General features: G+C 37.3%; 1 protein-coding gene across 7 annotated transcripts in view; it reads right to left on the bottom strand.

Moving 5' to 3' along the window:
- Window positions 1–27,082, bottom strand: part of CEP89 (centrosomal protein 89) — a 167,814-nt gene that overhangs the window by 73,094 nt on the left and 67,638 nt on the right. For 6 of the 7 annotated variants that reach the window (XR_011972134.1, XR_011972135.1, XM_072632049.1 and 3 more), the window contains 5 exons: window positions 17,374–17,424; window positions 16,675–16,758; window positions 10,957–11,060; window positions 8,512–8,627; window positions 1,061–1,241 (listed from right to left, as the gene is read on the bottom strand). Coding sequence is in view for 5 of the 7 variants with exons in the window: in XM_072632049.1 (XP_072488150.1) it covers window positions 1,061–1,241; window positions 8,512–8,627; window positions 10,957–11,060; window positions 16,675–16,758; window positions 17,374–17,424 (536 nt within the window). In the remaining 2 variants the exon portion in view is untranslated. The remainder of the gene's footprint in view (window positions 1–1,060; window positions 1,242–8,511; window positions 8,628–10,956; window positions 11,061–16,674; window positions 16,759–17,373; window positions 17,425–27,082) is intronic. The other variant, XM_072632047.1, reaches the window with a different exon arrangement.

Raw genomic sequence — 27,082 nt, 5'->3', positions numbered from 1 at the left:
TTGATGAGAGTACAGATTACTGAGGTACTGCAGTATTTCTCATTCTTACAGATATGGCTAATTTGAGTTAGAAAACAATTCAATGTCTGTTTTTAAAACTCTTCTTTTATGCTCTTTATTACCAAATACCAGAGTAAGGGAGGAATACTTAAGGAAATGATAAAAAAAAACACTTAAAGATGATTGAAATGTCCATACTCTTTGACGAGAGATTCCTCTCATAGGCTTATACCCAAAAAGGTCATCAATAAGAAGAAAGTCCCCATTTCTAACAAAATATGTATAGCAACACTTTTTTGTGAGAGCAAAGAATTGACAGGGAAATGGCTAAACAAATTGTAGCATATGAATGTAATGGGACATTATATGCTGTGAGAAATAACTATGATAAACACAGAAAAGCATGAAAGATCCATATGAACTAATACAGAGTGAAGTTAAGTAGAGCCAAGAAAACAATGTACACAATGATGACAACAATATAAAAGGAAAGAATTGTTAAAAAGTGAATATTGCAAAATTACAAAGATTAAAGCATGGCTCAAAACAAGAAATGTGAGGAGATGGCTCTACCACACCAATTTGCAGAGGAGTTCAGCCAATTTTCAGTTGTATCTGACTCTTCGTGACCCCATTTGAGGTTTTCTTGGCAAAGATGCTGGAGTGGTTTGTCATTTCCTTCTCCAGCTCATTTGACAGATGAGGGAACTGAGGCAAACAAGTTTAAATGACTTGCCCAGGCTCACACAGCTAGTAAGTGCCTGAGGCCAGATTTGAACTCAGAAAGATGAGTCTTCCTTACTTCATGTATGACGCTCTATCCATTGCACCACCTAGCTTTTGCAGAGGTGGGAAGCCCCAAAATATAGCACACTGCACGTATTTTCAGACATTTATATTGATCCGTTATGCTGATTTTTCCCCCTTCTTATTCTTTAAAAAAAAAATTGTTAGATGGGATGCTATCTAGAAGGAGGGAGGAGGATCAAGGATACTGGGGCAATGTGAAAAAAAAATGACATCAATAAAAACTTATTTAAGAAGATGTAGAGAGCCCTACCTTTTGAGTTCGTTCACAATTGTATCATGAACTTTTATCTCCATTTTATTATCCAATTGTATTTTCAGGTTTTGACATTTAGAGCGTAAAATGCCCAGCTGTTCCTCGTTCTCAGCAAGTGCCTTTTCTTGGCTCTTTACTTTATTTTCCAGAAGCATTTGCTGTTTAACCAGTGTGGAAACTTAAAAAATGAGAAGAAATGGATATAATTAAATGTGTTAGATTTAATACAACAGAATTAGACCTTGAACTTTAGATCAACTAGTAACACTGACTTAAGCAGTGAAGCTGCTTTTCTGCACTCTTACAATATCAATCTTTGAAAACGTGCAAATTTATAATGAATATATGTATTCTTCAAAACTGTTGTTATCTACATTCTACTAAACAGTTAATAAACACCCACTATACATTCCATAAGTCACATAACAAGACATATCCCTTATCTTCAAAGAACACACCTTCCAAAAAAACCAAAGGAAGGTGTAAAATTAACATTAACAAGCATAGATATATATATGTAAGTACGTATGCATGTATGAATGCCAGGCTCATCCCTTCCCAGTCTCAGTCCCATTCTACTTTACTCTTCCATTGTGCCTCTGGAACTCTCACTGTTCATAAACTGTCCTTTATATAAGATGTAAGGCCACCACCCCATGGAAATTATTTTGTATGTAATTACTTCTGTATTTAATTCTCTGTGCACATGTTGTTCCCTACCTTTCCACAAAAATGTAAGCTTCTTGAGGGCAGGAACTGGTTTTGTTGTGATGGTGGCAGGATCTTTGTTTTGGGTTTTTTTTGGGGGGAGGTGTCTTTGTACGTCAGTATCTTGGCACACAGTGAGTGTTTAATAAATGCTTGTTAAATTGAAGTGCCTGCTACTCAGACTGAAGTAGAGCAAGAAAAGCAAAATGTAAGTTGAATAGTGAGAAATGATAACTGCTTTCTCTCCATTATAATTATGCCATCCATCATGAAGCTAGACTTTCTTTGACAGTCCCCAACTCAGCACAAAAAACTTTTTGCTATCCTCAGCATTTATCATACTCCTCAGTTCATTCTGGACATAGCATTCCTATATTCTTACAGACCTTACCATTCATTTTTATACATTTTCAATTATCAGCCTTTGCTTCCATCTTCCACATGTGCCTTTCAATAAGCATTTATTAAGCACCTACTATATACAAGGCATTGTGATAGGTACTAGGCATACAAAGACAAAATGAAAGAGTTACCTCCTTCAAAGAATCTAGTAAGGAGAATCACTTTTAAAAATCTAAATTGATCAACTACAAATGACTTAGTTATTCTCAGAAATACAATGACACAAGATAATTCCAAAGAACTCATGATGAAAAAAATGCTATCCATATCCAGAAAAAGAACTAATGGTGTCTGAATGCAGATAGAAGCATACTATTTTCACTTTATTGTTTGTATGTTTTTTTCCTTTGGTCTGTTTCTTCTTTCACAACATGACTAATATGGAAATATGTTTTACATGACTGCACACATATAACTATATCAAACTACTTACCATCTTAGGAAAAGGAGAGGGGATGGAGAGAGGGAGAAAATTTGGAATTAATTTTTTTAAACGAATGTTAAAATTTGTCTTTACATGTAATTGGAAAAATAGAATGCTACCAAAAAAAAAAAAACTGAGTGATGAAAAATTCCTGTACATCTATGCTGACTGCTTTAGATAACACTCCATACTCCTAATCCCATTTCTTTCCCATGGGAATCATTTATTTGTTCCTTCAGAATTTTATTCTTGGGTGCATCTGAACCCTATTAATCTAATTTTCTCTGAAGAATACTGGGCCTTGCTATCCTGTTCTCTCTAAACTCTTCAAAACTACTTCCTCAAAATTTAGTGCATGTACCAGATTATGTTCAGCTTTCCTCTCCATATCTACCATAAACTCTATGATAATGCATTTAATTCTTCCCAAAGTTCGGACTATTTATAATTTCCTCCTAATTTAGTAGAATCAGGTTTGAAACAGTTCCCTTCATCATCACCTCAATAATCTCTCAGACGTAGTATCCTTTAGAAAAAGAGTCATCGCAGATGACTAAATGAAGGTGTCCCCCCATCACTGCAGATCCAAAGATTTAGAAATGAAAGTCCAATCTCTTCATTTTACAAATGAAGTATCGGAGGGGCAAGAGAATTTAAATTACTTGCTCAAGATCATAACATGATTAAGTGGTGAGGCTGAAATTTGGATCCAGATCCTTAAATTCCAAATCTAGTACTTCGTTTACCCAGGTTCAGAAAACTGAGTGTCATTCTCAAGTCTTCACTCTCCCTCATCCCATATATGCAATCAACTACATTTCCACATTTGTCATTTCCACTTCCACATCTCTTGTGTACATTGCCTTCTCTGTCCACACATATTCAGGTGCTTATGAACTCTAGTCTAGATTACTGAAATAGCTGAAGTGTTGCTCTCTCTACCTCAAGTCTCTTTCCATTCTTTCCATAGCCACCAAAGTGTTTTTTCTAAAGTATAGATCACCTCCCTAGTTAATAAACTCTAATGGCTCACTATTTCCTCTAGGATCAAATAAATTGTTTGAAATGTAAAACTCTTCACAACTTGGCCCCATTCTACCTGTGCAGACCTACATTAATCCCCTTTATACACTCTAGAGTCTAGATGGACCAGACTCCTCGTCATTCCTCACACATGGCACTCCACAGCCTGTCTCTGTAACTCTGCCTGCAATGCCTTTGCTCTTTACCTCTACCTTTCAGGATCCCTGATGTCCTTCAAAACTCTGTTCTAAAGGTTACCTTGCATGATTTTGGTGGTTTTTTTTGGTTGTTTTTTTTAATTAATTAATTAATTAATTTAACTTTTAACATTCATTTTCACAAAATTTTGGGTTCCAAATTTTCTCCCCTTTTGTCCCCTCTCCCCACCCCAAAACACCGAGCACTCTAAATGCCCCTATCACCAATCTGCTCTCTCTTCTATCATCCCTCTCTGCCCTTGTCTCCATCTTCTCTTTTGTCTTGTAGGGCCAGATAACTTTCTATACCCCTTTACCTGTATTTCTTATTTCCTAGTGGCAAGAACAGTACTCGACAGTTGTTTCTAAAACTTTGAGTTCCTACTTCTTTTCCTCCCTCCCTCCCCACCCCTTCCCTTTGGAAGGCAAGCAATTCAATATAGGCCAAATCTGTGTAGTTTTGTAAATGACTCCCACAATAGTCGTTTTATAAGACTAACTATATTTCCCACCATCCTATCCTGCCCCCCATTACTTCTATTCTCTCTTTTGATCCTGTCCCTCTCCATGAGTGTCGACCTCAAATTGTTCCCTCCTCCCCATGCCCTCCCTTCCATCATCCCCCCCACCCTGCTTATCCCCTTATCCCCCACTTTCCTGTATTGTAAGATAGGTTTTCATACCAAAATAAGTGCGCATTTTATTCCTTCCTTCAATGGAATGTGATGAGAGTAAACTTCATGTTTTTCTCTCACCTCCCCTCTTTATCCCTCCACTAATAAGTCTTTTGCTTGCCTGTTTTATGAGAGATAATTTGCCCCATTCCATTTCTCCCTTTCTCCTCCCAATATATTTCTCTCTCACTGCTTGATTTCATTTAAGATATGATCCCATCCTCTTCAATTCACTCTGTGCACTGTCTCTATGTGTGTGTGCGTGTGCATGTGCATGTGTGTGTATGTAATCCCACCCAGTACCCAGATACTGAAAAGTTTCAAGAGTTACAAATATTGTCTTTCCATGTAGGAATGTAAACAGTTCAACTTTAGTAAGTCCCTTATGACTTCTCTTTGCTGTTTACCTTTTCATGCTTCTCTGCATTCTTGTGTTTGAAAGTCAAATTTTCTTTTCAGCTCTGGTCTTTTCATCAAGAATGCTTGAAAGTTCTCTATTTCATTGAAAGACCAATTTTTCCCCTGAAATATTATACTCAGTTTTGCTGGGTAGGTGATTCTTGGTTTTAGTCCTAGTTCCTTTGACTTCTGGAATATCCTATTCCACACCCACCCTTTGATCCCTTAATGTAGAAGCTGCTAGATCTTGTGTTATCCTGATTGTATTTCCACAATACTTGAATTGTTTCTTTCTAGCTGCTTGCAATATTTTCTCCTTGACCTGGGAACTCTGGAATTTGGCCACAATGTTCCTAGGAGTTTCTCTTTTTGGATCTCTTTCAGGTGGTGATCTATGGATTCCTTGAATACTTATTTTGCCCTCTGGTTCTAGAATCTCAGGGCAGTTTTCCTTGATAATTTCATGAAAGATGATGTCTAGGCTCTTTTTTTGATCATGGCTTTCAGGTAGGCCCATAATTTTTAAATTGTCTCTCCTGGATCTATTCTCTAGGTCAGTTGTTTTTCCAATGAGATATTTCACATTCTCTTCCATTTTTTCATTCTTTTGGTTTTGTTTTGTGATTTCTTGGTTTCTCATAAAGTCATTGGCCTCCATCTGTTCCATTCTAATTTTGAAAGAACTATTTTCTTCAGTGAGCTTTTGAACCTCCTTTTCCATCTGGCTAATTCTGCTTTTGAAAGCATTCTTCTCCTCATTGGCTTTTTGAACCTCTTTTGCCAATTGAGTTAGCCTATTTTTCAAGGTGTTATTTTCTTCAGCATTTTTTTGGGTGTCCTTTAGCAGGGTGTTTACTTGTTTTTCATGCTTTACTTGCATGTGTCTCATTTCTCTTCCCAGTTTTTCCTCCATCTCTCTAACTTGATTTTCAAAATCCTTTTTGAGCTCTTCCATGGCCTGAGCCCATTGGGTGGGCTGGGATACAGAAGCCTTGACTTCTGTGTCTTTCCCTGATGGTAAGCATTGTTCTTCCTCATCAGAAAGGAAGGGAGGAAACACCTGTTCACCAAGAAAGTAATCTTCTATAGTCTTATTTTTTTTCCCTTTTCTGGGCATTTTCCCAGCCAGTGACTTGACTTCTGAATATTCTCTTCACACCCACTTTGCCTCCAGATCCTCCCAGCCAGTGCTTGGGGTCTGAGATTCAAATGCTGCTTCCCAGCCTCAGGGCTTTGGGAGGGGGCAGGGCTGCTATTCAGTGTGAGATTAAGTTCAGGTGCTCAGGTGGGGGCAGGGCCACCTCATGGGCTCAGTTCCCTCAGGGGGTTTATGCAGAGACCTTCAACAATGGATCCAAGCTCCTGCCTGCTTGGGGAGCCATTGTCCACTGCTGCCTCTGCCGCTGCCTCCCGAGGGGGCCTGAGTTATGGGGGCACCCCACTCCCCTCTCAGCAAGCCGAGAAGGCCCTCTCACCAACCTTTGGGGCCCGTGGGTGGAGGGACCCGCGCGGCCGCTGGAGATTCCATCCCTGAAGTCTGCTGGGATCTGCTCCTCTGGGTGCCATGTGGCCAAGGCAGGGCTGGGCTCGGCTCTGGGTCCGCAACGCAAAGGACCTTTTGCGAGAGGTTTGCAGGGCTCTCTGGAACAGAAATCTCATCCGCTCCGTTGTTCTGTGGCTTCTGCTGCTCCAGAATTTGTTGGGAGTTCTTTTTTACAGATATTTTATGGGCTGTGGGTTCAGAGCTAGTGTATGTGTGTCTTTCTACTCCGCCATCTTGGCTCCACCCCCCTATCTTGTATATGTTTTGTATACTCTCAGACACAGACACACATACACACAGATTGTCTCCTCTGTTATAACGTATGTTCATTAAGGGCAGAGACTGTTTCATTTTGTTACTGTATGCCTAGTGTGCCTGGCAAATAAATAGAACACTTGCTGACTGATTGAGTTCAATTCTACTAAGTTTCAGGGATGCATATAAGTTCAAATTTATCTCTTAGTGTTAAGAAGACTAGTTTTTTTAGAAGATTTCTAATTAATTCATTCTGTTATTTATAAAAAGATATTTGAGGTCATTACTTTATCACTGCCTCTTTTCTTAGGCACTGTCTCCTACGAATTACTGGTAGCTCTTCTACTGCTAGACTATGTCATATCTGCTCCTTTCTGATACCTGGCCTTAGCAGAAGTATGCAGTAAGTTTTCTCTTTATTTTCAAGTCTTCAAGTTCCAAGTATCCTTAATTAGATCTGTAGTATCCAGGTAAATTTACTCTTCCTGCCCTTATTAAATTCAACTATCATTATTACATGGGAAATGTGTGCAAGGTATTGTCCTGGGTGCTAATACAAAGACAAAAAAAATCAAACAGTTCCTGATTTCAAGGAGCTCTCATTCCACAGGGGATCATGACAGGGACAGAGTTAAAGGTATGACAAGGCCAGCTGAGGAGGGAGAAACCAACAATGACTGGGGAGATGAGGAAAATTTTAGTGTAGGAGGTGGTCCATTAGCTGAATTCTAAGTGATGGAAATGAAAGGGAGTACATTTCTGATAGAAATGATAGCCTAGAAATGGAAATGGAAAGCCAAGTTCAGAGACCAGCAAATAGGCCAATTCAGCTGGAATGCAGAGAATGTGTAGGATGTGCCTTAAATGACAGGACAAATAATTTACATTTTATCCTAAAAAAGGCAATAGGGAACCGCCGAAGATTTTTAAGGGAGTTATACAATTTAGACATATGATTTGGGAAGCATATTTTGGAAGTTGTTTGAAAGATATTTTTTTGGGTGGTGAAGGAAAAAAGATTAGAGGAAGACAAATATACAAATATACTCTTCTTACCCTAATTAGGTACACTCCTTCCTTGGCCCAGAACCCACAATTCTTGTATTTCAGAAATGCAAACTCCATTCACCATCACTATATTTTAATTAGCTATTCATTTTACATGTCCATCTCTTTCTTATGAAACTCCTAAACTCAATCACTAACACTGAAGAAAATATAACCTAGTTCCCTAAAGTCTTCATAAATTCCTACAGATATTTTATAGGTCCCTCTGATGGTATACATTTATATCCACATGCATCACCAGAAGTGGGTATTAGGAAGTTCTCTGTCACATCCCAGATACAGGAAGACAGTATATCTCAGGTCAGTATTTAATAACTTTAGTGTCTCTCATTAGAAAGTCACTATAATTCATTTCTTGTTCCTGTGGTCATTATTGGCTACAATTATGTAACCTGGTTATCACTCTGTAAAACACAGCAAACTACTCTATCCTCAGCTTTTCATGGGATAAGTCAAGAACCTATTACATAGCTATGACTCTACTACAGTTAGGAACAAGCAGAATCTGAGGCTCTTCAGCAACACTTACTTTTCATTCATTCTTATTATTTGCAATACAGAGAGACAAATGAGAAAGTTGCACTGTTATAAAAAGAAGCAAGACCCTCCTTTTGTAGTAGCACCTTTCAAGTTCAGTGATGAGAATCTCAAAATCCAGGGAAGGTACAATAAGGAAAATGTACCACAGAAAATGTACTCACAGAAATACGGTAATGTCACAATTACAAAAAAAAAACACTAGAAAAATCTTTCACCTTCTTCAACGTGTTGCTGGTTATTCTCTTTGGCTTTGGCTTGCTGAATCTCAAGCTGCTCCATCAAAATTTTATTTTCTTCTAACACAAGCTGGGCCTGAGTTTGTAACTGATGCCTATAAAATTCAGAAGTAAAATATCTTAATTCCATTACTCAAAAAATATAAAGGTAACCAAGGTCTAAGAAAGTGATGTCAAACGCTCCCAAATGAGGTCCAAATCAGATTAAAATGTAACTTGGACAAATGTAACAAAATAAAAATACAATAAAACATAGATAACAGTACATTTTAAAATTAAGTCATTATCCCCACAGGGATCCTTATGAACAGAATGGTGGCCCCCATTTCTTTTTGAGTTTGATACTACTGGTTTAAGTGATAGTATTGAATGTATTCTGAGTAATGATTAGAGATTTTTAATATATAGTTTTACTAATTACTAGTTAATTTGAACTATACTGGATGAAGGCCTGTAGTAAACTAAGAACAGCAAAATATATCTAAACAATTTTTTTCAGTTCCTATTTTAATGAGCAGACAAAGACTCCTTTTTACTCAAGAATATATATTCACCTACAAACATTTAATTTTAACTCTTTAAAAATCATTTTTAATGGCTCTGATAATAATTATTTATAATATTAACACTATAACTTCATAGTACAAAAAGAAATTTTACCTCAGTCCAGTGTGAATAATCACAAATACAAAGCATCTGACATTATGTAGAGGCAGAATTAAAGAGATTCTCCTATAATGACACATTTATATAGTGCTTTTAGGTTTGTAAAGTACTTCCTTTACAACAACCCTGTGAGAAATGCTGAGGCTTTAAGAGGTTAAGACTTGTTCTTAATATGCTGTGTGTACATGGAACTTTGGATTCTACCACATGCCTTCACATTTATTATCTCATCTGATCTTCACAGCACTATTGTAAAGGAAAGGTGTTGTTAGATTCATCTCATAGATGAGGAAACTAAAGCAGAGAATGGTCCAGCATTTTGCTTAAGGTCATACAACAATTGGAAAAGCAGAAGCTGGCCCTAGGCCACAGTCTAATATTCTTTCTACCAAATGACTATGTAAGTCAGATAATTTATATAAATGTATTAGAACTAAATATTTCAAGTCAGAACTTTGTTAAAATCATATTTACTTTATGGAAAAGATAAAATGGAGGTGGAGGTCACTTTCAAAAGTCAGTGTGTCCTAATGAAAATAAAGTAATATAAAGACAAATGTCTATCACCAAAACAAAATATCAAAATACAACTTAAATTTAATTGCATTTTCCTTGCTTGCTTTTTTTCAGTGTATGAATGCACGTACAAAACTGTAATAAGTTCAAGTCCTTAGGAGGATGCCAAACTTAAGAGAAAACAATACCACCCTGGTATGGTAGACACTAAAGGTGTATCTTCTTTCCCTCCATGGCTTAGGAATGACACATACATACACACTCTCTCTCTGTTTATCTCTCTCTCTCTCACACACACATACACAAATATACACTTTGCCTCAGATATTAAGATATATTATGATCCAAGATAGTATGAAAATTAATAATACAGTTGTAAAAGACTCCAAATTCTTTAAACAATATTACAACAACTATGGTTAACAGTACAATATCCTATGGGAGAATTTTTTGGCATATCCACGTAAATGTTGACAAGGTCCTGGATTCATTCAGACTATTCTAAAATATCAGTTCTTTTAAGAATTTGATCTAATGCTGTAAAACAACAGATAACCCTTGTCCTTTTTTATGGGACTACTTAACTAACAGTGCATGGCAAGAATTCCAAAGATATGGATTCAATGGACCCTGTGAAAGATGAGTGAAAGATTTAATACAAATGTATCACACCTGGCACATAAAATAACATGATTAATGAATTTTGCTATTCATGTCAATTTTGGGTCTTGATTTACTAAAAAGATTTAATTATTTCCATAATATAAATTTACTTATTTTTATACAATGTGTATAAAAGGCATAATACATGAATATAATAAATATTGTACTGTAAGAAATGAAGTGTGATGAATACAGAGAATCGTGGATTTATATGAACTGATGCAAAGTGAAATAAGCAGTGCCAAGAAAACAATATACAAATGTAAACAGAAAAATAACATACACAAAAATCAAAATTAAATGTAACAAAATTATAAAGATCAAGTGGGATTTGAATGAAGAGATATAAGAAGACATTCCCAACCTATCCCTCTGTAGATGGGGGAGGTCCACAGGTGTTACACTGCACATCTTTTTGGACTTTCTCAATGTATTTTTTCCCCTCCCTAAAAAATATCATTTGCTATACAGGATGGCTCTAGTGGAGGGATTTTATAGCAATGAAAAAAGAAGAGAAAGTATCAAAAAACTCATTAAAAAATAAGGTTACCAAGATACTAAAAAAGTAACATTACTTGCCATTCCTTACTGGTGAGAGGACTACTTTTAGTTAGTTTTTGGTGAAGTGTTTCATTCTCTTTTATCACCTCTTCTACTCGTATCTTGAACATTTTCATTTCTTCCTAAAATAAAATTAATGTAAATTTACTACAAAAAAAAATGGAACATAGTTATTACCTTATCCCTAGAATTGTCACTTTGAATAAAATCAATTAAACTTTGGCTGGAGTGACTGACAGTCATGGAACCTGTCATAACACAGAATTTATAATAATGTTTCGGTTTACTAGTGCCTAGGAATGTTGGTTACTACAAGAACCTTAATATAGTGTCTCCCATGGCTAACACATTCTCATGGCACATAGCCCCAAAGCATTGAGGCTGCAGTCATTCATCTTAACTGTATTCATATGCATTTTTTTAAAATTGGTAAATACTTTGAGAACACCCTCTTCTCCCCAATTCTATACTAGAAAACAAAAAAGAGAAAACCAGAAATTCTTCTTATACTTTTCCAGAGCAGGGAGAGGAATTTTTATACTGGGAAACTCATATAAGCGTCTCTGAAGTAGGAGCCATGTCTTGAAACCCAAAGAGCATATAAACTATCTGGGAGTGTGGAAAATGAAATGCATCCACTCTCAGCCCTGAACTATATAGCCAACTATAGGCTCATCTCTAAAAGAGCTAGGGTACAACACTCTTAAGCACCCACATCCTACCATCCCACCTCCTCTTAGCTTTCTGGGACTCAACAAAGCAGCCTTAACCTATTTTGACCTAGATAACCAGCAAGAGCTGTGGCAGGAACTATTCTGATGGCCCCCTGCTCCACAGAGTCAGCAACAGCAGCAGCACAGCCAACATTCATATAACACCTACTATGTGCCAGGGACTGTGCTAAACACTGTATAAATATAATTATATCCTCACAAAAACTCTGGGAGAGGGCTGCTATTATGATTCCCATTTTACAGTTGAGGAAATTGAAGCAAACAAAAGTTAAGTGATTTGCCCAGGGACACACAGCTACTAAGTGTCTGAATTAGGATCTGAACTCAGATCTTCCTGCTTCCAGGCAACGTACCACTTAGCTGCTTCTGAGTATAGCACGCCTGATGTCTGCCCTGTTCTCTCACCTTGTCACAGCAGCAAGCACCTTCAAGTTCTGCCCTCTGGAGCAGTGGTCCCAGAGTAAGCTCTCCTCCTCACTAATAGTTTTTGTCTTCACAGGAAAAGGAAGTACCCTAGGATAAGTAGGCAAACCCATTTCTCTTCTGAACCTCCCTCTTCCTGCTAAGTTCACCATCATTCTTCCAGGCACACAGATTTACAACTGAGACGTTAGCATAAATACCTCTCTCTCATTCCACACATTTGATTTGCCACCAACTCCTGTCATTTCTATCTGTACAACATTTCTCAAATGTATTTCTTTTCACTCATTAATCCTTATCGCCTCTCACTGGAACTATTACAATACCTTCCTTGATGTTTAGCAATTTTGTTACTCTTTTCAAAGAACCAGTTTTTAGTTTTGGTTATCATTTCTATAGTCTTTTGGACTTAGTTTATCTATTTCCATAATTTTCCTTATCTCCTCCTGTGGGTCTCCTTTGGGGTTATTTGTTGGCTTTCTAATTTTTTAGAATGCATATTCAGTTCATTACTCATCTCTTTTTTTTTTGAATTTGGTTAAAATGTATGTTTTTAGGGATATAATTTTTCTCCTAAAGGCTGGTTTAGCTGCATCCCAGAAATTTCAGTTACTTTATCATTCTTTCACATAATTTTTTACTGTTTTTATTATATTTTTGGCCCACTGTTTTAGGATTTCAATGTTAAGTCACCATTTGAATCATTGGTTTCTACTCTCTGACATCATTACTATTTTTTATTGCATTATCATATGTAAGGGATGTATTTACTACTTCTGCCTTTTTATATTTTTACAGTATCTCTGCGCCCTAAAACATGATCAATTTTTGTAAAAGTGCTGGTGAGAAAGCATGTATATTCTTTAGCAATCTCATTTAGAAGATACCATAAATCTTTTAAGCTGATTTCTCCAGCAATTTATTCAATTCTCTATTTTCCTTTCTTCTATCTTCCTGTTAGATTTTTCCAAAACTAAGAGAAGAACACTAAAATCTCCTATTATTATTACACTAATTTTAAGGTTTTCTTGTAACTTGGTTCATTTTTCCTTCATGATTTACATGCAAAGACAAGAGCATATGTATTTAATAATGAAATTTGTTTGTTGTCTGTGGTTCCTTTCAGCATAATGTAATTTCTTTATTTCCACATTGAGAAATTTTGTTTTTGCTTTGTCTAACAAAATGATTGTAGGTCCTGCTTTTTTTTTTTTTTTGATTCACTTGATGCATGGTATCTTTTGTTCTAGCCTCTTTACTTTTTAGTATGTTTCTTGCTTTATATATTTTTTTATATACTTTTTCCAATCTATCACTCTCCTGTTTTATTGAGTTGTTTAATTCATTCATATTTAAAGTTATGAGTTAGTTTTACATTTTCCTCCATTTGTCTCTTTTTTTAATCTTTGATTTTAATGTTTTTTGGTTCTTCTTCCTCTTTAAGGACAATACTTTGTTCAGTTAGTTATTTTTGCTTCATCTCCTTTAAGGGAATCCTACACCAATTAGCTCCTTTTAACCTCACCTAAATCCACAATCTCCTATTTGTTACCAGTTTCAGAATTTTACATATTAATTCTGTTTTCTTTCTTCCTTTTATCTAGCTAATTCTTCCCCTGTATTTTTCTTCTCACTTAGTTATATAATATTCTCATTTGACTTCTTTTGCTACTTTTGTTTTTTCATTCCCTGCATCTTTTTTTAAAAAGGAATTTCCTCTCATTCTCTTTGCCAAATCTTTCCCCGTCTATCCTAAACTTTTATTCCTTGATTCATGGTCCTTAAATATACATATTCTTTCTGTAGTCTCAGTATTTCTTGTGAAATTGAAGCTTTTAAAGTACCTCCTTTGAATTCCCTCTTCTAAATGATTTCTATATTAATGCCTTAAAGATCTTGACCCCACTTTCTTTATTTCTGTTGGTTCTCACTCCTAGAAATATCAATTCCTTCAGGACACAAAATGTTGCCTCACAGCAGAAATTTTCCAATGACCTTGATCACAACATTCATTTCTAACCAATGCCCTCTCCATAATTATTTTCTTTTCCATCTGCCATTAAATACTTCCCATGTCCTTCCCCACTTCTGGCTGTCATCTGTTCCCAGAAGCTCTGATTCTTCTTCTCTGAAAGTAGGATGCTATGGACTCATAACACTCTCTCAGAAATAATGATGACTCTGACCACCAGGGAGAGTGAGAGTAAGAATGAGAGTGTGAGACAGAGGGACAGACAGACAGAGACAGAGACAGAAACAGAGACAGAGAGACAGACAGAGAGAGAGAGAGAGAGAGAGAGAGAGAGAGAGACAGACAGACAGACAGACAGAAAGACAGAAAATTTATTAAGATCCTGCTGTGGCAGGCACTGGAGTAAGTGCAGTAAAACAGTTACATGAATTTCCTTTCCTTTACATTTGAAGGTTTTCTTCTGGTCACTTACATAATTTGTTGTCATTGGAATTGTTAGTTCTAAGTAGATGTCTTGTATTATTTCTCGAATTATGGTTTCAGATTTTTTTTAAATTGCTGTGTTCTTCTGGGAGACCTATAATCCTTAAATGGTCTCTATGCATCCTGTTTTGAAAATCAATATGCTTTGCTGGTATTGAGATCGTGGGTTTCTAAAAAATTATTATTGCTTTTTGCTTCTCTTCTTCCATGTCATTCTTCACTTTTTTGTATTTGTACTCTTCATCAGTTGTCTCCAGCTTCAATGAAAAGACTAGCCACTATAAATTCAAATTTTTATGCTCTGCCAATTATTTCTGCCTTCACAATTATTATTTCTCTCTTGAACCATTCAGGAATATCTTACCATAATTCCAGGCTCTCTTGGGAACCTACAGGGTTCTTGCCTTATTAGATGTTAGTTTAATTTCATTTGTCTTGCAATATTTATTCAGAGAAGTGTGGACTGATGACTTCAAGGCCTTCTTCCCATCTGTTTTAAAATCTCTGTATGTATGTGCTCAAGTTTTTTAACTTAGTTTTGTTCTTCTTGAACTCTTTGGTAATTTCAATTTTCTCCTTAGATTCCTCTGTCAGTCACTTTGTGACAACTACTTTGATGAAAGATTTCCAGGGGCCAGACAGAAAAACTGTCTCAGTCCCTTTCACATTTTCTAGATCTCTCTGGATGAGTTTTGCTGGGGGTGGGGAGCAGCTTGCTTTGTTTCTTTCTGCTACTCTGCCATCTTTGCTCTGCCTCCCCCTAAATTACTATTTTTAGCAATAAATAACAATGACATCTGTGGTCTGAAAAAATATTTCACCCCAAAAGTGAACAATGGTCTCTTTATTCACAATGATTAGCTCTGCACATGCTGAAGTTATTTGGACATTTTGCCACTGCCCTATGCAAGAATCTTCAAAAACTAAATTGCAAAAATAAGTGCCTTGATATTAGTAAGTATATTATTACTATAGCAATAGGCATATCAAATACATTGGATGGTTTCTCAAAAGAAAAAAACTGACTTCATTCAATACTAAGACTCAACTGAGAAACATTACTCTTTACTTAAATGAATTTTTTAATTATTTGGATTAAGTATTTAATAAAATAAGTAGGACCAAAGACTGAGAGTCTTTAAAACAAACACACAAAGAAATTAAGATACTCGTGCCTTTCAAATCTTCAGAGAAAACTTAGTATGAAGTATACCAAGTTCATATTTCATTATTTTTAAAAGGATCATTTGCGGTGAGGCCCAGTTTGAGAACAGATAAGATGAGCCTTCAAGGTTCCATGAAACAAACATTTATTTCTCACTGAATTCCTGTAAGAGCAGAAATTAATTTAAACCTTAAATAAAAGGACATAGAAGTTTTATACATAATCAAAGGACTTTGAAGTCCTACCCACAGCTGCTATGTTAGGATCCCTCATAGTAACAGTGTGCTTTTGTGTTTCAGAGTTATTCCTGTGACATAGAAATTCACTGAAACTTAGCTTTCACAGAACTATCATATACTTCAACCCATACCTTTCTTCAGGACCAGACCTACCCAAAATATGAAGCAGGTAAATTTTGTCTTAAATATTCTCTAAATCCTCTTTTTAAACCATTTTCTCTTTTAGTAAAAAACATCCTCTTTTTATTCCACTCAGGTACCTAGTGACTTCATGCTCTCTGGTTACTCTTTCATAGAAAATCATGTTCACAGAAAATAATCTGTTCATAATAAATATATCCATTCACACTAAATTATCAATAACTCATAATGTTTAACTTGGTACTTCTTTTGGACATCTGTACATTTACGATGGGGCCAAAAATCAGAAGAATGAATGGTAGCATTTCAGGCATCAGAAGATAATGGAAGTTATTTTATCAACAGAGGGATTTCCTGAGGTCCCTGAAATCACACCATGTTGGCAGCTGCCTTCCCTGACTACCTAGAAGTCAACCCAGTCCTCCCTGCTCAGGAGAAAAGACAAGAAAAATAAATCATGGGCTCCAAATACAAAGACTGCTAAAAAGTCCAAAATCTGAAAATATCTACCCTCAAAGCATCTCAAATTCATAGCTTCTTTATTTCAAAATCCACCACCTTTTAAAAAGTGCAACATACCTCAAGCATGCCATTTAGATCATCCTTTTCTTTCAATTTGTCTTCATAGGCTAAGAGTAATGGTGACAAATACTTTCTATTCAACTATGGAAAAAGAAAATTAAAGGAAGTAGATACTTTATATCTTTACAACTTTATTTACCTTTCAATAATGAAATGCTAGCAAGAAAATTCATTTTGTTATGAACATGCAGACATACTTCCAGGGTTGAATTGCAAAATAAAAGAAACTTTCTTGCTCAAATATGAAACCAAGATATTTATTCAGATACCAAAAAGCCAATTCTACCATGGTAACAAAGAAGTTTATACCCATCACCAATCCAAGGAACACCGACATTTCCAAGTCTTCCCTCCATTAGGCCTCCCCACAAATAAGCTCCCCTAGGCAAAATTCCTCCCTCTCTCACTCACACTGCCTCAGCTCTGCCTCCCACTCTCCCAGCTCTGCCTCACTCTCATTTTCTGATCCACCTGTTCAGCAAGCTCCTCCCACCACGGGCTCCATGTGACTACGGCTCCATGTGACCCAGGCTGCATCACATAAGTCAGCTGGGCCCAAGCTCAAAGTAGGTCACATAGGGTTATTAATGGGTAGAAAAGATCTTCCCATTCCATTTACATTACAACAACTTTATTGTATATCTCTAGCACAGGCAATACAAATATGAATATTAAACATAGGTTTTTCTCACTTACCAGCCAAGGTGGTGGAGGCCCCTTGAATGGAAGACCTTCAATTTCTGTATTCTAAGCAAAGAACAAAAATTGAAGACAAAAGTTAAAGAGATTTTTTTTTTTGGACATTCCAGATCTTCTACTCTCAATCTACTATAAGGCATTAAAAACAAATAAACAAACAAACAAAAACATGTGGCATTTAAGCCAAAGGATTCACTGAGAACTATTTTCAGCAAACTACTAATATTAGACAAAATTACAAAGTGGTTGAACTAAGTTTTTAGCATTCTTCTTATTTAATGATCTCATTTTATTCTAATTGAAAACCACTGCTCACAACTCATCCTCCCTGATCCTATTCTCTCCCAATGTATTCTATTCTCCAAAATTTTAATCATGACTCTCCTCTAATTAAAACTCCTGTCTCTCACTGTACCTGCATTAACAATACAATTACAGTAATTCACACTAATTCATGCTGTATGTGTTCATTCTTCGTTGCTGAAGACCATGCCATCAGAGAAATGATGACATGACTTGCACTTCACTTTGTTTTGAGTGAGGGAGGGCTGTGCAGGTCACCAGCCTCACTTCTCCTCCAGAGCCATCTAGATCCAGTAACCAGATATTCATCAGGATGACTGGAGATGACCCAGGATGAGGCAATTGGGGTTAAGGTCACACAACTAGTGAGTGTCAAGTGTCTGAGGTGAGATTTGAACTCAGGTCCTCCTGACTCCTGCACTGGTGCTCTATCCACTGCACCACCTAGCTGCCCCCTAATTCATGCTAGTGGCAAAGTGGACAGAGTACCAGACCTGGAGTTAGGAAGACATCTTTCTGAGTTCAAATCTGGCCTCAGATACATACCAGCTCTGTGACCCTGGGTAAGTTGCTTTTCCTTGTTTGCCTCAGTTTCTTATCTATGAAATGAGCTGAAGAAGAAAATGGCAAACTGCTCCATTGTCTTTGCCAAAAAACCCCAAAATGGGGTCACAAAGAGTTGGACACAACTGAACAACTATACAACAAATTCATCCTAAATTGTTAATAGCTAATAAGCCCAGTCTTTCAAAATGATCCTTGTATTTTATTTGGAGGGCTTATGAATGCCCTCATTGTCTTTCCTTCTAATACTATAAGAACAAAATAATCAATTTGACACTGCCCTTTGGAAATATTGCTTACCCCTAACCTATGATGACTACAAAGTTCAACTATGTGATACCTATCTAGTTATGAAATCTCCCACTTAAAAAAAAAACAACACAACTCATGGCTAGTTAAATGTTTCATTAAAATATCCATGTATTAGTTGAGGGATCATAGATCCAGAGCTGGAAGAGAATTTAGGAGCCATCTAATGACCCTCATCCTATACAGATGAAGAAACAGGCTCTGTGACTTTCCCAAGGTCACTCACACAATCGTCAGAAGCAACCTAGGACTCAAAGTCGATACTCTTTCCACTGCACCAAGATGCCTGATCTGTTAGTCAAGGAAAAGAGAGCACATCCAAAAAACTCCTTAAGAACAAAAATACTGTGCAAAAATCAAATATTTAGAATGTGACAAAAGACAAAATTGAGGAAAAGTTTCTGATTAAGGAAAAACAATTATGGTGGGAAGGATGATTAGGGGACTCTTGATCAACTGAATCCCCCCAACGCACTAGGATGAAATTGCAAGGAACGAGAAGAGGGACATTTCCCATGGAGCCAGAAATCTTCTCTGGCACAGTATTAAAAGATATAAATTCTGGAATGCAACTCCTGATGGGTTCCCATGTGTCTCTGTATCTCAAAGAAGTGTCTTAAAGATGACTGATGACTGAGTCTGGAAGAGCCACTATTTATAGATTTTAAGAAGAGCTGGAGAGAAAATGTTCCATCTCTTTAGGCTCTGCCTCCTTTGGAGATTATAGAGTGCTTTCTTTCTCTTGGAATTCCACAAATTGGTCATAGGGGAATTCCATCACAATTCCCATTCTACCTACCCACCTCAAATGAAATGACAGCTACAAGCATATGGCAGTCAAGTACATGCCTGTTCAGACCAAGGCAAGCTTGAGTTCCTGGCTATTTGCTTATTGTGGTTTTCTGTTTTCTTTCCTGAGCAAAAGTTAATAGATGATAATACTGAGAAAGTGATATTTGCACCTCTGGCCGCTATTTTAATGATTGTTTGGGAGATCTGGAGGCTGGGTGCTGATTGACAGGAGGTGTTTCCTGTTAACAGCATGTTTTTCAGAAGAGAAAATGAGTACCAACAAGACCATCTTGAAAGTTGATGAATTAAAAAAGCTGGCTAGGAGATATGGACCTTGTGAGATGCTCCAATCGTATATGCCACAGGTAAATATGACAGATCCTACATATCTCTTCAAGAATTCCACAAAATTTACCTCCCAAGAGTATAATAAGTATAATGTATTACTGTTTTGTGTTTTTATATTTATATTTGTTAATATAGCTATGAATCTTTTATGTCTTAAGCATTTTCTGTGGTGGAAAAATTAACCACTGTCCTATATTTGGTAAGTATTATGTTTGAGTACCTTTTCTAAAAGTGATCCTGTTACCCCCTACTTTGGGGGATAGCCTCTTCTGCCAACTTCAGAGATTTCCCCAGAGTTCTATTCTAGAACAGAAGCAATGAGTCAGAGAAAACTGACTGGCCCTTCTTTGGGGTCCAGCCCTTCAGAACTGAACTCAATCAGTGTGAGTCTAGAGATGGAAATACTTGTGGAAGGAAGACATGGCTTATGGTTCACATCTATTTTATCAGTAAGAAACATGATCCAGGAGATCTCTAGAATTTGTCTAATTACACACAATGACATTCAACAATATATAGTTCCAAAATTCCTGCTACCATTTTACAATAGATTTGGCTTTTTTGCTCTCCACCCTTTCTTAGATAAAAGATTGATCTAAGATTACTTGCTCTTCTCTCTCCCTCTACCTCATTTATTATTATTTATTTTGCTATGTTTACAGTCAAAGAACTAGTCCCTTCATGTTTTACTTTTTTATCGGTTCTGTTGTGTCATTAAGTCCTTGCCATTGAATCAGGGCTGATCCCCAAGGTTTCCATGACACTACTAACTCCTGATTTGCCTCCTGCTGACCTCTTCTCAGATACCTTTGCTGGACCTTGATCCAGGATTGCCCACTAACTGTGGGTATTCCCCAAGGCTCAGTCTTGAGCCCTCTTCTTCTCTGTCTATACTATTTCATTTGATGATTTTATCAGTTCCCATAGATTTAATTATCATCTATAGGCTGATAATTCTTAGAGCTACTTACCCAGTTCCGGTCTCACATCTCTAAAAACGTATTCCATAACTCAAAGTGTATACATCTTATATACATCCTGTTATCTTTTAACCCAAAGCCTTCCTTTTCTTCCTATTTTTTAATTTTCCTATTACTATTACAGTGTCTGAAATAATTCAGGCTTGCAACCTAGGTATTATCCTGAACTCCCCCATCTCTTACTGCTTCCATAATATCCAATCTGTTGCCAAGTTGTGTCAATTCTACCTTTGAAACATCTTTCCTATGAGACCCCTTTTTCCTCTGACATTGCCAACACTCTAGGGTGGGCCTTTATCATCTCATACTTAAGACTACTGCAATAATCTTTTGGCTGGTCTCCCTGACTTAAGTCTCTTACCACTCTAGTCCTTCCTTCACTTCACTGTCAAATTTATCTTCCTAAAGCCCAAGTCTGAACCTTTTACTCCCCCACACAGAAAGCTACAGTGAATCCCTATTACCTCCAGAGTCAAATAGAAAATTCTCAGTTTGGCTTTTAAACTTCGTCACAACCTGGTCCCACCCCACCTTTCTATTTTCATGTATCTTTTTACCCCTTTCTCCACCATGTGCACTTGTGATATTGTAATGCTGGCCTCCTTACTGTTCTTCAAACAAGACACTCTATCTCCCCAATCCAGGCTTTGCCACCATGTCTGAAATGCTCCTCATCTCTGTCTCCGACTTCCCTGGTTTCCTTCAAGTCCAATCAAAAAATTGCTACCTTCTATAGGAAGCCACTGCCAAGTCCCTTTAATACTAGTGTTTTCTATTATTTCTAATTTATCATCTTTATTTTGTGTTTTTACAGTTGTTTGCATGTTACTTCCCCCCATTTGACTGTCAGCCCCTTGAGAGAAGGGACTCTCTTTTGCCCTTCTTTGTACTCTTAGTACACATAGTAGGCACTTAATGCTTATTGACATAATTAATGTTTTCTGAGCTTTCTTGAAGCTTCTTCAATTCCCAGGGTAATTTACATGGGATGATGGGAAATTTAAACAAAAACCGGAGGCAGGACCAGCCAAGGATCTCCTTAGTAGGGGCAAAAAACAGGTGAGAAAATTTATGGGAAGTCTACCAGGACCTCCTCATTCAGAAGTTACATTACACCTACTGACGATTTTATTTTCTCACCAACTCCAAACCCATTTGTGACTATTAGATACAAGACAAACTTTACTGTTGCCCTGATATTCTCCAAAATCACAATTCCAAAGGAAGAGTTTTCAAGTCATATCAACCCTTCCATAATTATGAAGTTAAACCCTAGTATCTAGAGACAATTGCATCACACATCCTCTACTGTTTTGCTAAGCCTAGGTAATTAATATTTATAATGAATCACTATTTATGAATCTAGTACTTAGTTTTAAAGTTAGCTTAAATTTTGTTGAAGCTCACAGGTGATCTGCAAATCAAAGGAAATGGTCACATATATTTCTGGATTTATTTTCTTATCAAAGGACCTACCCAAGCTTAATTTCTCCCATAAGAAATAAAATTTTGAAGGTACATTTTTCTGCCTTGAGATATTATCCTTGTTTAATTGGATCTTGGGGATGAAGCCCAATTTCCCTTGATTTATGATAGATCTTATTCTAATTTCTTTGTTAAATGGCTTGAAGGAATAATTTGCTTAATGATATTTCCATTTCCATTACTGTAGTTGTATATATTTTTAGGGTGTATTTACTTATTTGTTCTACAAATTTTCTGTTTCTATGAATTCACCATAGTCATAATTTATTACAGCACAATAATATTTTACTATATATTTATATATCATATTTTACTACATTCATATACCATAGTTTTTTTTCAATTCAGTAAATTAAATTCAATAAATATTTTTATTAAGTGTCTGTTGTGTGCTAAGCATTATGCTAAGCACTGGAGATACCAATAAGAAAAACAGTCAAAGGCAGTCTCCTTGAGGCAGACTCTCAAAGAACTAACAGTCTAATGGGGGAAGAATGCAAATCGGGAATATATGGCATGGGGGCATGATGTTCTGTGGAGTCCAAACCAAACAGCTGCTTTGCTTCCAGTTCTTTGATACCATGAAGAGTTGGGGCAGCTAGGTGATGCAGTGTGTAGAGCACCGTTGCAGGAGTCAGGAGGACCTGAGTTCAAATCTCACCTCAGACACTTGACACTCACTAGCTGTATGACCTTGGGCAAGTCATTTAGCCCCAATTGCCTCATCCTGGGTCATCTCTAGCTATCCTGATGAATGTTTTCTCATTCTATCCCTTTCAACCTAATCCCACCACATCTCAATCCAACGCTGCCTTTTCTACTATAACCTCTGGAATTCCCATTCCATAGTAACATCCCCATCTTCTTGCTTTCACATTCTTTCTATTAACCCTCACTGATACTTGACTTTCCTCGGATAACTCTGCCTCCTTTTCTATCCTCTCCACCATTGGCTGTATCTTTCCTTACAACCCCAGTCACACTGGTCCTGATGAAAGTCCAAGTACTCCCTTCTCATTGTTAATTCCACACTCTCTCTTTACCTCTTTTACTCAGTTATCTTTTACCTTTTTGAATCCACTCAGTAAGAAATTTTTACCCTATCAAAATTATGATTAGTTACAGCATCTGACCCCCAGGTCACCTTCCCTCCTTTCTTGAGTTCAGCACCTGACTCACCATCTTCCTTTCTTCTCCAACTTACTCTTGAGGGAAAGAGGAAATACTTATACTAGGAGAATTTAAATATTCAACAGAGGTTTTCTAAAACTCCCTAACCTCTAATGTCATTAACTTCTTTAATTCGTATGACCTTCTCCTTCATTCTACCTCAGCCACACATAGGAATGGTCACACACTAGATCTTACCATTACCCACAAGTGTTCCACTAGCCTAATTATAAAATCTAGCATTCCCCTATCTGACCCCAACCTTGTTGCATTCTTCTTCTCCCAATCCTTAATAACTCTTACATCTGTTCTCTGCCCTTTTTGGGATCTCTATTCCCTTTATCTCTCAGTGCATTCCTAGACTATTACTCAATCCAATCAACATTTATTAAGTACCTAATATGTGCCACACAAAGTTCTAAGCACTGGGGATACAATTAATAAAAACAGTTCCTACCCTTAAGGAGTATACAATCTAAAGGATAGACAATACACAAAAGAAGGGAGGAAAGAGGGAGGAACACCAGAGGATACCTAACATGAGGGCATCTTCTTACATACAAATGAAATGAGGCAGAGAGGCTGACTCAAGGTAGAATGAGCAGAAAGACCAGTTTTGGCCCTTTATAAAGGAAAGCACAGGAAGGAGTTTGGTACTCCACCTCCAGCCCTCCAATCAAAGAGAGATGTCAATCAAGACTTGATTAGCAGCATGGTGGTGAGTTTAGAAGTGATGAGCTTCTCCTGGGAGGGATATCATGCTCTGTGGAGTTGAAACCACACAGAGAAGTTGATGCAAGGTGGACTGCTCTGACTTTCCTTTCTTTCCTTTCCTATGTAAACCCAATGCAGCAGTTAGGTGGTGCAGTGGATAGAGCACCAGTGCAGGAGTCAGGAGGACCTGAGTTCAAATCTCACCTCAAACACTTGACACTCACTAGCTGTGTGACCTTGGGTGAGTCACTTAACCCCAACTGCCTCATCCTGGGTCATCTCCAGTCATCCTGATGAATATCTGGTCACTGGATTCAGATGGCTCTGGAGGAGAAGTGAGGCTGGTGACCTGCACAACCCTCCTTCACTCAAAGTCAAGTGCAAGTCATGTCATTATTTCTCTGATGGCACGGTCTTCTTCGGCAATGAAGGACGAACACACACCATGAAAAGTGTTGCTATTAATATTTTGCTATATACTGAACCTTTGTCACTGTCTTCAATTAACTTGGGGTACAGACCTAGTTTCTAATAATGAGATCACTGGAAGTCTCTTATGGTTTCTCTTTCCTATTTACCTTTTCATACTTCTCTTGATTCTTGTATTTGGAAGTCAAATTTCTATTCAGCTCTGGTCTTTTCAACAAGAATGCTTGAAGTCCTCTATTTCACTGAAGTTCTACTTTTCCCCCTGAAGTATGATATTCAGTTTTGCTGAGTAAGTGATTCTTGGTTTTAATCCTATCTCCTTTGATCTTTGGAATATCATATTTCAAGCCTTCTGATCACTTAGTGTTTAGCTGACAAATCTTGCATTATCCTGCTTCTGTTTCCACAATACTTAAATTGTTTCTTTCTGGCTGCTTGTGATATTCTCTCCTTGACCTGGCTTTTAGCTACAATATTTCTAGGAGTTTTCCTTTTGGGAGCTCTTCCAGGTGATTGGTGGATTCTTTCCATTTCTATTTACTTTCTGGCTCTAGAACATCAGGACAGTTTTCCTTGATAATTTCTTTAAAGATGTCTAGGCTCTTTTTTTTTTGATCACAGCTTTCAGGTAGTCAAATGCTTTTTAAATTATCTCTCCTGGGTCCATTTTCCAGGTCAGTCGTTTTTCCAATGAGATACCTCACATTGTCTTCTATTTTTTCATTCTTTTGGTTCTGTTTTATAATTTCTTGATTTCACATAAAGTCATTAGCTTCCATTTGCTCCATTCTAATTTTCAAGGAACTAGTTTCTTCAGAGAGCTTTTGGACCTCCTTCTCCATTTGGCCAATTCTGCTTTTTAAAGCATTCTTGTCCTCATTGGGTTTTTTTGACCTCTTTTGCCATTTGGGTTAGTGTAATTTTCAAGGTGTTATTTTCTTCAGCATTTTTTGAGTTTTCCTTTAGCAAACTGGTGACTCGTTTTTAATGATTTTCTAGCATCACTCTCATTTCTCTTCCCAATTTTTCCTCTACTTCTCTTACTTGATATTCAAAATCCTTTTAGAAATCTTCCATGGCCTGAAACCAATTTATATTTTTCTTGGAAGCTTTGGCTTTGTCTTCTTCTGGTTGTATGTTTTCATCTTCCTCATCACCAGTGATGTAATAAGAAGACACGTAAGAGTCTATAGTTGGTTTCCCGCCCCTCCCTGACTTTTGCTCATTTTCCTAGCCAATTACTTGACTTTAGAACTCTTTGTTAAGCGTAGGGCTCAAGAAGAAGCCTCTGCTTCAGCAGTGGCTGCTGTCATCCTAGAGTCAGGGTCTGGGCTGTAGCCAGTGCGGGGGCCAGATCATGGTCCCCTCTCAGCCAGGTGAGAGACCCTTCCCATTGACCTTTGAAGTTTTCTTTGGTGTTTCTTGGTTGCAAAGTCTAGAAACCACAGCAGCCACCAGCGACTCAGTCCCCTAAGGTCTGCTCCAGCTCCAACTGTGCCAGCATGGCCAAGGCTGAACTGCAGTCCACTTCCGGCCTGGTGTGACAGGCCTTTCCTTTTGACCTTCCAGATTGTCTTGGGCTAAAAATTTGTTTCAGTCTGTCATTCTGTGGCTTTTGCTGCTCTAGAATTTGTTTAGAGTCATTTTTTTACAGGTTTGTTGAGGAGTTTTGGGAAAGAGCTCTAGGAGGTCCATACTCCATCATGTTGGCTCCACCCCACCTACAGGTTATTTCTTAAGGCAATCATCAATATCAAGTCATTTATTTTCCTTTTGGGGGTCTTCTCTTTATATTTTTTTTAATACAAAATAATTCTTGAAATTTCCTATTCTTTTCTTTCTCTTTACCATTTCTTTTTCCTTTTTTGAGAGCCTATTTGGTTATCAACTTTCTTCTTATGGGATGAAAATGAAGACCATAAATACCAAGGAAGCTTGCAGAAAGGTAAATGATTTCTGGGCCTGGAGCAGCTGGCAGATCTCAATAGTGGGAGATGGGTTTCTCTAGAGGAGCAAGAATGGGATTGAGAATATGTTGGGGAAGGGGCAATATTACAATACAAATCCTTTCCCTTTTCTAGTTCCAAAGATTTTGAGTCAAAGGGACCTTCCCCCTAATTCCCCTAGTATTTTCCTGTGGGATCTGATAACTTGGAGGCTGGGGGGTGGGGAGAAGTGCGATGAAGGATTGAGAGACTCTAAGCCTGGTTTCCCAAACTGAGGTATGTGTAGCCCCAGGAAGTACGAGAAGCTTCTGTATTTCTAACTATTCTTGCATAGTGTACTAGTACATTGTTTCCTTTTTCAGTATCTCACTAGGTCTTCTGGTCTGTGCAAAGTCAACTGGAAAACTGGATCACAGTCATTATGATATATTTACCTGAGCTTGACAGAAAAGGCAATTCATTCTTTCATTAACAAAGCATTTATTAAATACCTCCTATTGTCAGGCCCTATACTAAGCACTGGAGGTACAAAACTAAAAATTATGCTGACAATGCCCTAAATGAATGTCATTCTGTGGGTGAGGGGGATAGAGAGGACAACATGTTAAACGTATAAATAAATATAAAATATATACAAAGTAATTTCAGCAGAGGTGAAACAGGCAG

The sequence above is a fragment of the Notamacropus eugenii genome, chromosome 1 (assembly GCF_028372415.1).
Source record: "Notamacropus eugenii isolate mMacEug1 chromosome 1, mMacEug1.pri_v2, whole genome shotgun sequence".
NCBI classification, from domain to species: Eukaryota; Metazoa; Chordata; class Mammalia; order Diprotodontia; family Macropodidae; genus Notamacropus; species Notamacropus eugenii.
The sequence above is the reverse complement of the archived record's forward strand: the minus strand, read 5'-3'. Positions and strand labels throughout refer to the sequence as shown.